The 10,443-nt window shown below is 36.8% G+C and overlaps 1 protein-coding gene and 1 long non-coding RNA gene across 2 annotated transcripts in view; one reads left to right on the forward strand and one right to left on the reverse strand.

The window, feature by feature from the left end:
* The window catches only part of LOC107699231 (uncharacterized), a 7,542-nt gene extending 6,561 nt beyond the window's left edge, over positions 1-981 (forward strand). The window contains exon 7 of the mRNA XM_016500431.1: positions 41-981. Within this exon, the coding sequence (XP_016355917.1) occupies positions 41-922 (882 nt within the window). The 3' untranslated portion in view covers positions 923-981. The remainder of the gene's footprint in view (positions 1-40) is intronic.
* LOC107699234 (uncharacterized) overlaps positions 1-1,044 on the reverse strand; it is a 17,477-nt gene extending 16,433 nt beyond the window's left edge. The window contains exons 1-2 of the long non-coding RNA XR_001635435.1: positions 981-1,044; positions 461-466 (exon numbers count right to left, since the gene is read on the reverse strand). This is a non-coding gene — a long non-coding RNA (uncharacterized LOC107699234). The remainder of the gene's footprint in view (positions 1-460; positions 467-980) is intronic.
* Positions 1,045-10,443: the final 9,399 nt, after the last annotated feature.

Raw genomic sequence — 10,443 nt, forward strand, 5'->3', positions numbered from 1 at the left:
TTTAATTAATTTTTTATTATCTAATTTTTGTTTTCAACAGAAATCTGCTGTGAATGGATGGAACCCTATGAATGTCGGATTAATCCAAGTGGAAACAGTCACTGACAAGGGATGGCTCCTGACTAGCAACAAAATGGCGGGAAAGAGTAAAGCATTTGATGAGAACAAGGACCTTTTGGAGGAGGACAAAGAGAGAAGAGAGAGTACAGACAGCGGAGTGAGTGTCGGCCAGCAGCATTCGATTAAGAACCGAGGCCCAGACGGACTTACGGGACAGGAAGACAGTGGCTGTGGCAGTCTGACAGGCACAGAGGACAGTCTCAGCAGTGGAAGAAGAAGCCTGGAAGAGCTCCCTTTTCTAGATGGTGAAGTAAATAGCATCAATGAATGTGAAAGAAAAGAGGACAGTGGCTTGGGAATGGGAAACCAGGATGCTTCCGACAGTCTCAAGGGAATGGACGGTGGCCTCCTGTCTGAGATAGTAGTAGTTGGGGATGGATATCGTAGTCAGAGTTCTTCAGCTGATGCTGAAAATGAGGCCACCATCCCATGTGACGTAGACGCCAACATGGCTAGCCCTAGCAGTGGCTATCGGTCTGGTCATGTGACGTGCTTGTGTTCTAACGTTGAGACTTGCATGTGGTGCAAAACCAGGAAGCTCCTAACAGACAGTGATTCATTGTCTCATGAGCAAACCAGCTGTACTTTCACAACCGATAATGACAATGACAGACCAAACTATTTGAAAAAATCACCTTTACAATCTGTGAATATATCAGGATTGGAAGATTCATCCTTCCAGTCAGACGAGAACTGCGGCGAGTCGTCACTTTTTATCACCTGTCCACTACTTCTACAAGAGCCTTGCCAGCTGGACACTTTGTCTCTTAAATTAGGAGACGTAGAACTGACATTCACGTGAAATGTGAGACTTTTTCATGATTGTGAAAGCACTGAACAAAGCGTTTCTGTTTCTGCACCAAGAGTGAGATACTATCAGAATATGATGACAATGACGATGAGTCTAATCTCATGTATCCCCCCACCATTGATACAGTGACTCAATTATGTTACACTCTCAAAAAAAAAAAAAGGAGGAGTTTTTGCAGCAATGCTACAGAAGAACCATTAAGTGATCGGTTCTTAAAATAAGCATTTTTTTCTTTCATTTTTTTCTTGATAGTTCCATGGAGAACCTTTAATATCCATGGAACTTTTCTACTGCACAAAAGGTACTTCATAGTGAAAAAAAGGCTTTTTGAAAGTAAAAAGAAAGTAAACCATTGTTATTCTGAAAGTTTCTTTGGGGAACTTCTATGGCATCAGTGCAAAAACAGCATTTTGGAACCTTTATATTTAGGAGTGTAGTGTGAAGAACATTTTAAATATTGAAAATAATTTTTTCACTATAAATAACCTTTTGCACAATGGAAAGGTTTTGTAGATGTTAAAAGGTGCTTCGCAGAACCATCAATGACAATAAAGAACCTGTACATACACACTTTTGCAATTTTGCACATACATTGTATGTATTTACATTTTATGTATGTACTGACATTTTTTATATGCTGAATATTGAGCTATGTTGGATGTGATGAAATGATGGGAAAAAAAGTGTTAATAATAATAAGTATATCTAGATTTTTTTTTTCATTTTATAAAAAAAGTGCATTCCTATACAGAACTCACCAACATGGTAATTATGGTGGTTGCAAGAGTGTTGCTATGTGGTTGCTTTGGTGTTTTTGCATTTTGCTTAAAGGGGTGGTTGACTGTTTTTTTATAGGCTTGATTGTGTTTATGGGGTGCAGTCTAACATGTGTTAATGCTTAGTTTGTTAAAAAACGCATTATTTTTCACATAATTTACCTTTATTCCACACCTCTCTGTCCCTTCTCCTCTGAACGCGAACGCTGCTTTTGAACATTGATTTTGAAAATTGTGAATCCATTAGAATCGTTAGAAGACAGAATCGCGATTCATATATGAATAGATTTTTTCTTCTCTAAAGCAGCGCAGCATGGCCTCGCCCCCTTTGCTGCGTGTTCCCGGAGGTGGGGTTTATGTAAAATTATGGGTTCTTAACGTAACAGACCTGGGAAGTAACTCGTTGTAGACCCTTACCAGTCGTTTTTGTAGGCATTAAACTGCCAGAATTTTAAAAGACTTCGTAACTTTGCAGATATTGTTTATGATCAAACAGCAACATTACACACTAACTAACATTAAAAAAGTGAAATCGCAATCAACCACCCCTTTAAGCAAGCACTAGTAATTTTTTTATTATTATTTTTTTACATTCACTTTTATGCATTTGGCAGACACTTTTATCCAAAGAGACTTACATTACATTCAAGGTACACATTTACACAAGTGCTTGCTTTCCCTGGGAATTGAACCCATGACCTTGGTGTTGTAACAACAAGCTGTTCTCTTTTAGCTTTAAAAAAAATAGCTACACTTTTTTTTTTCACTTTAGTGTCATTTCAGGACAAGACACAAATGATTTAAAATGAAAATATCAAAAGCTTTTCTCCAAAATTCCAAATGTGGTCCAAATGTGCATATCATATCACCAGCAAAAACATAAGCAAATCATAAGGCAAGAATATATGTATGAAATTCCAATGTAATAATAAATATAGAAATACTAATGACACAAGAAAAAACAGCACTTCCTCTAGTGGAAACCCACGAAAAACCGTGACTGTTTGCATATTAAAATGACAGGAAATGCTTGTGATATGGCATGCATTTCACAGCTAATGCAAACCACATCAATTATTTAAAACAATTTGATCTACAAATAAAAAAAAAAGCTGGTGGAGAATCCATGAGCATTTTACCCTGGTAAAGTCCTGGATATAAACACATCTTCCAAAGCAAGAACTCACAGATCTTGTGCAAACCCATTACTCAGTATTTCCATACAGTCACTGCGCTATGACGAAACAGACTGAGTGAGCGAATGAGAATAAGAGAGCGAAACTCAGCCGCAATCATTGACCTCCATCTTCAGATAGGGAAGGAAACAAAAAGTACTTTACCCACATCAGATTTAACACTGTCACAGAAGCTAACAAGGCTCTTTGCATAATAAAATTGGAAATTGGAAACGCTGATTTGGAGACAAACGATCATGGCGATTCCACATTGTGGAAATATTTGAAAACTTTTCAGGGAAGTGTATGTACTGCTTTAGAAATCGTTCTTGGCACTGTAGTAATTATCAGATCTTTTTTTCAAAGAAAGACCTCAATCTGATATGGACTTGCAATACAGCACAAGGATTGACTTGAATACTTGCTTTCTCCGAAAAGTCTTGTGTTTGCAGTCATTTGTAGAATGGCGGGCACTTTTGCTTCTCATCTCAATAGCAAATCGGTTGCTCAAAGAAAACACAACTTCAACTGATACAGAACACAGCAACAACATTTATACCAACCTAACACTCTGTCATTAAATCGCACATGCTCAATTCTGAAACTGTCAGGCTGATGAATATCGAAAATGGTTCACTTTCTGTACTACAGACTACCCTGCTCTGAAACAGGTGGTCAATTATATGTTCCTTTATATAGAAACGTCTAAAATACCCGGAGAAAGTTATACTTTATAGCATTCCTGTTTATTTAACTGTACCAGGAGTTTTCAAATTTTTGTGTTAAAGTTTTATATTAAAGGACAATAATGATTTCCTTTAAATGCTTCTTTTCTAGTAATATATAAAGGCAGCACATCCACAGACCCCTTTAATCTATGACAGAAAAATCTAATGTTATAATAGATTTGGGTTTGAAATTAAAGATGCTGTTTCAAACTTTAAATAAGTGCTGATTTATACTGTCATTGTACTAAAGATGATGATTTAAATTGGGAAAATATTTACTTTACATTAAGTTGATCTTTTGCGAAACTGGTGGTTGAGGAGATTCCCCCCTTCTGTGTAAAGGGCTTTGAGTGCCCAGAAAAGCACTATATAAATATAAGGAATTATTATTATTATCTTTTTTCTGCAATGTTTGATGCATAAACATGAGAATAAACATGTTCAGGTCAATTCAGATGTAACTGTGTAACACTTTTATATATTGACAATATAGCTGCAAGCAGCGATTATCGGGGTTCAAGCGCTTAAGGCATTTAAGCAAATAGGGAAAAATACACTATCTAAACAAGGCTTTAACTAGCTAAATCAATTATTAAAAATATAATTTTAGGCAACTGCATGTAATTTACCATAGGACTGTGAAGTTTATTAACATTTATGACTTTAATAGTACCACCTGTGGTCGGACTGGAGGAGTCTGGGAAACTATTTTTTATTTTTTTTAAATAATGTCAAATATTTAAAGAACACTTTGATTGACAGCAGTGGTCCTAGAGGCAAAGTTGTTCAGAATCAGGAGATTGATCATACGATGGGAACATCTAGTGTTTGCGTGAATGTATGAACGTTTTCTGCAAGTTGAGGTCATTTACCATAGAAATACAGTGTTTTTGAATCCTTTTTTAACTGTTATAGACAGTTTCAACGGGCGCACGTGCCTGGCCTGAAGTTAACTTCCGGTATGTGTTTGTTTATCAGTCTGGCTATGGCACCGGCTACAAACGCAGTTAAAGTTAAGGTGAATAGACTGAAGTTGGGCTCAGGTGGTTGTGCTGTGGGATGTGTTTCCCATACATTTATTTATTTGTGGTGCTCGCCATAATATCAAAACTGACAGATTTTCCAAAAGGCTTCGTTGAATAAACATGAGCACGTACTGCACGTTTAAAAATGTTGAATTTTTCATTTGGAATTTCTATTTGGAAGTCTACCGGAAGTTAAGTTAGGGCCACAAAAGCGCGCATGTGCAGTAACATTTGTTTTTGTTATTGCCGTTGAAACCGTCACCTGTGGTCTGATCTCCTTAAAACTTTGCATGCTTGTTTAGAATCACCTGTCACATGTGCTTACCAGGTTTTGTGAAGATTTGAGTTTTCCTTTAAGCTTTATAGGATTTTGGGTAAATTTGGACAGGCCCCTTTTTTAAACAACCCCCGTTATAGCTTCCCAAAGGGTAAATAAAAAAAATAATAAAAATTATATACTTATTGACCTAGAGAGTCCAGAGAATTGTACTACAGTTTGTTTTTTTTTCAGATTGAGCAAAAAAAATAAAAATAAAAAAGTTCGCAAAATTATTATTATTATTATTATTATTTTTACATCTTCTCAATCATTTAACAAACTGTTTAATTGACAGCAGTGGTTCTAGAGCCAAAGTTGTCGGTAATGAGGAGTTCTATCATATGATACGAATATTGTGCCTATGTGTGAAAAGCCGCACAATGTACAGTACAATTGTTTACGCCCTTGAAAAATGAGATACCGCCCCCCAGTGGCTGATTTCTTTCAAATTTCTCACAGACTTTTGCGGCCATGGGTCAAACAGGCCCACCAAGTTTCGCTCCGATCGGCCTCTGTTAACCTTGTCTAACAGGTGCCCAAATTCGTCGGCCAATGGCGGCCATGTTTTTTGAGATATTCAAATGTTCTTGTAGACACTTGTGGCACTTTTGGACCAAGACCGTACACACCAATTTTCATGTTGATAGGACAAATGGCTGCGCAGTTGTAGACATTTTTTATGTTTTTCCCTCTTATAGTACCACCAAGTGGCCAAGCTCCTGAAATGTGTTTCTCGTGACCTCAGATTGAGCTCTTACATAAGTGTTCTGAGTTTGGCGAAGATATCTCATTCCGTTCAGGAGTTATAGGCATTTTACTAAAAGTAGCCCTGCCCCTTTCAAACGTTTTGGTGCCCCTTTGCGACGGTGAGTCGAAAGTTCAACTTTTTTTATAATTATTGATATTCACTCTCCAGAGAATCTTTCTGCACTGATTTGGTTCCGATCGGGCAAAAAACCTAGGACTAGTTTGCAAAAGTAGGTTTTTCAAAAAATCCCAAATATGTGAAAACTTCACCAGCTCACGATCAAATCTGAGGCATGCATTTTGTCTGGCGTGAGCCATGGATTCCAACAACACAAGACACTTGAGCCTGCGACTGACGGTTTAGGAGTTATGAGCAATTTCATACTTTTGATCGCTGTAGTGCCCCCGTCAGGCCGATTGGGGCGAGCCTTGGTGATGTTGTAGGCAGTGTGAGTACTACCATCCCAACAAGTTTAAAGTCTCTATGACTTACGGTTTGGTCTGCGCAATCAGTTTTACGTGGAGATCGCTGATCCTTGGCCATTCTAACAATTACAATAGGGTTTCAGCGCTATGCTCTTGAACCCCTAATACTGAGTACTGACAAACAAATCACTTTTTACTGGTAAAAATGTAAGGATGTCAGTAGAATTAAATACTTTCTAAATTATTTTCTCATGATACTCTCATACACTCTTTATTCAACACTCATGATTTCCAAAACATCTTTAAAAAACGTGCTGAAACTGAATATGATCATAAGTAATTTTGTCTAAATTCTTATTTGTGCATTAATTTGCGCTTTACACAGTTGTATTGTTACTGTACCAATCAACTTAATACATTCAGTTGAAGTTCTACAGAGCAACTGAAACATACCAAAGACAAAACACAGGAAGTGCTTTAGAATGTACTTCCTGTCTTCTGTCTTTGATTTCACAGCTCAAAACATCTGTGATAATTATTAAAAAATATAATTTAAAGTAGTTTTAGATGTATAGCATGTGATCACTTTTACTGCTTGACACGTCAATCCAACTACCCAAATGAAGAATAATGAATAACAGAAAATTAAAACTAGAACTAGATCTCTGGAAATTCTACAGTAGCAGAAATCCTAATATTCTCATCTAGTGAACTCCATAGACATTGCATTTGTTTATCTGTGCCACCCTTTAAAGAAAAGATGCCTACAGGTTAAAAGAAAATGGGAAAATCGTGGAGTTTTTGTGGGTTAAGCTGACATCTCACTCCCCCATGCAAAAAAAAGCTATCAGCTTAGTCATGACTGTGGTTTCCCAGCTTCTTTGCCACCCTCGCAGATAGTATCCACCACACATGACCGACACTGAACGGAGAGATTTTGAGTGTATCATCTCAGGGTTTGCCCCACCCTAATATGTAGATAAGAGATAACATCCTACTACACACTTCCATGCTGTTATCAACTTTAATGAGTCAACAAAGAAGCTAACCATTAAGATAAACTTCAGTTTCACAGTGTAAGTTTTTGCAAGATTCAAATTCAAAACGTTTTGACATTTACGTAGACTGATGCACGGCTCGTGCTGAGTATCAGAGAGGAAGTGAGTAGGAAGGGCTGATGAGAAATGTGGTTTTCTTTAGCTGTAGTTTCTCAGTATCTCTGAAAAAAAAAATCTATTGAATGTATCAAGTTCATTTTAGAATGCAACTGCCTCATGCTTAAATATCACAATAGCATTCCACAGTTCACTAGAACTTTTATGAGGCCATCATCTATCTAACCCAATTGTTCACAAGTGCAAATAATTAATGCTGGTTGTCAAGGGCAATTGCAAATTTCACCTGAGGATACATACAGAAACCTGGCCAATTAATGAAATGTATCCTTAAGGTGGGGTCTATTGGCTAAATATCGTCAGCTAAAATACGTTTTTATGCTAATGGAATCGCATCGGTACATCTGAGCATGACAAATTAGTTTTGCTACGGACAGCACTCTATTCACAAGACACAGCAGTAGTTTCTCACAGCTACCACTCAAAAAGTAGCCGTTTGTTTCAATTGAACATAAATATCCAGTGCCAAGTATCTTAAAGTGCCCCTATTATGCCATTTCAAATATTGCCTTTCATGCAGTGTGTAATGTACTGTAGCTATGTGTGAGTGTAAACGATCTGCAAAGTAGTAAAATTTAAAGTGTACAAAAAAATGCCAAGTTCTGCCATGAAATCACATTGGCTGATGGGTCGTTAATGCAAACTGACAATATTCACAGCACTTGGCACAAGCTGATTGTTTCACATTGCATAATGCAGGCAATGAGCTTACTGCTTTATTTAAATGGCTGGTTAATATTCACTAGAGCAGTTCGGGGCATACTTTCAGAGTTCCTCTGAAACCCTCCACCTTCCCCAGCTCCACATGCATAGATCTGCTGCGGGTTATTATATATGCTATTTTTGCCACAGCAGTATGTCTTAATACTCACAGCAATGTATCTGTGCATGTATTGACAGAAGCAAGTTCTTGTACTTGCTTTGTAGCAGTAGCAATAATCTACAACAATAGCAATAACCAACAGCAGCAGCAGCGTAGCTAGATCTATTCCGCCAAGACCAAATACATTAACATTGTCTAAATGTTAGATAAATGTTAGTGCCATTACCATGCTAAAATCTTCTGAGAGTTGTCATGATAGAAATAAAGTTATTGTCTCCCAAAAGTAAGAATCTACTCTGAACAGTCTAAACGAGTCGTCATTTGAAACCCACTTCCGTGAGATCCAATCTTAGAACTGCTTTGAACAAATCGTTTGAGAATCGTTCGAAAATGAGGTGATATTAAATGCATATTTTGAGAAAACTAAAGCGTTTTTGACCTTGCATGCATGTAAGCCTACTATAGGAGACTCAAAAAAAAAAAAAAGGAACCTTAAAGAATGGCATGATAAAGGCACTTTAACTGACAAACCACTCCAAATGATTCAGTGAGACTGAATCATGATTCAGATCATTTTGCAAACCTGTTTCACTGCAAAGAATTGAAAGAATAATTAATTCATGCTAACAATTTGATGCCGCTGTAATTTTGAAGTGTGTACTGGAACTGTAATGGAATAATTCACAAACATGACATGGGATGAACAAATCTTCTTATGCATGTCATGATGACTTACATGATTACTTAAAAAGAACACTCACAGTCAATGGAAGCTGCATCATTTACTCACCCTCATGTCACTCCAAATCCACATTCTGTTATTTTTTTCCATGGACTACAAAGGGAGTGTTAAGGCTACATGAACAATAGGGCAAGATGCACACCTTAATGTGTGTGTGTGTGTGTGTGTATGAGCGTCATGAGGGTGAGTAAATAATGACAGAATTTTATTTTTAAGTGTACCTTTAAGTTGTCAAGTCATTGTAGCATGTCAGTGTGGTTTAAAGAAAGTTTTTTTGTTTTTTTTTTCAAAATCCTGTGGGGTTTGCATGACCAGATACATGACCAGCAGATGTTTCCGAAAGGCCTGGTCTCATAAAAAGTCACTGAGTTTAAAAAGCTGTTGAACCTCAAATGTTAACTGCTGTCTCTCACTTCCTACAGACCACCGCAATGCTTTCCTTGCTGCTTGCCAGCTCAGGAAACAAATAGCCTCTATAGATGTTTGCATAAGCTGCACAAGTTGAACAGCTAATTAAGCTCTGTCTGGCTTGCGGTTTAGTGTGCTGCTATAAGACACTGCCATAAACTGAATCAAATGAAAAACAAAGATGATAACCAAAGAACAAAGAGGAAAAGCAACCACAACAGAAATATTAAATGGGGTCCAAAATGCTTCTATTTTTATAAATTGAATATTTTTTATATAATATGAGCAAAACAATTTGAGTAGAATTGAATTGAAAAATAACATTAAAAAACTAATAAAGGATAATGTTTGAAGACACACACACACACACATACAGTATATAGAGGATACAATACTAAACTAATAATTCTGACCAAATACGACCAAATATGACCAAACTTTCCTTTAAAAAAATTGCAATCAGATATCATGATATGTGAGTCAAGATCCATATTCCATCACATACATAATATTGCTTAACAGGAAATATATCACCCGAGAGGACTTCCTTATATATCACAATGAAGATATTGTTATAGCTCTACTGCGACTGAAGAGACGAATATTTCATCAGTGCATATGGTGTCCTTTGACGTCATTTTTACTTAGAAACCATTTGGCTTGAGAAGAAGGCTTTGCTGTGTTTTTTGTGGTGACACTGAAACAGTGACAAAATTCAGAGAATGTCAGAGAATAAGAAAAACAACAAGAGAAGCGATCGCAAAAAGCAATAAAGGTGTGCTGTTTTTCCCTAGCTGTGGGAAAATGATCTTAACCAGTTATGAATCATCAACATCCCTAACATCACTAACACCTTTACCTCAGAAACGTGATTCACACGTTTCACAGAAATAAAAAATAATAATAAATTGACCGATTTCAAAATAATATGGAAATAATTAGTTACAAGTGTTGTAAAAAAAAAAAGGTGGGTATGTACACTATTTATAGACATTGAGAGAATGTCATAATGAGCAGTGATGGCCGTTATTTCTTGTCAACGAGTCTGCTGATTGAAAACGGAGGTGAAGATTTCTTAATCCCAACTTTCCTGTAATGATACACACAATTGAAATAAGCCATGATGAAAATGATTCCACACATAAACACACACACACACACACACACA

The sequence above is a fragment of the Sinocyclocheilus anshuiensis genome, unplaced genomic scaffold (genome assembly GCF_001515605.1).
Source record: "Sinocyclocheilus anshuiensis isolate Anshui unplaced genomic scaffold, SAMN03320099.WGS_v1.1 scaffold242, whole genome shotgun sequence".
NCBI lineage: Eukaryota > Metazoa > Chordata > Actinopteri > Cypriniformes > Cyprinidae > Sinocyclocheilus > Sinocyclocheilus anshuiensis.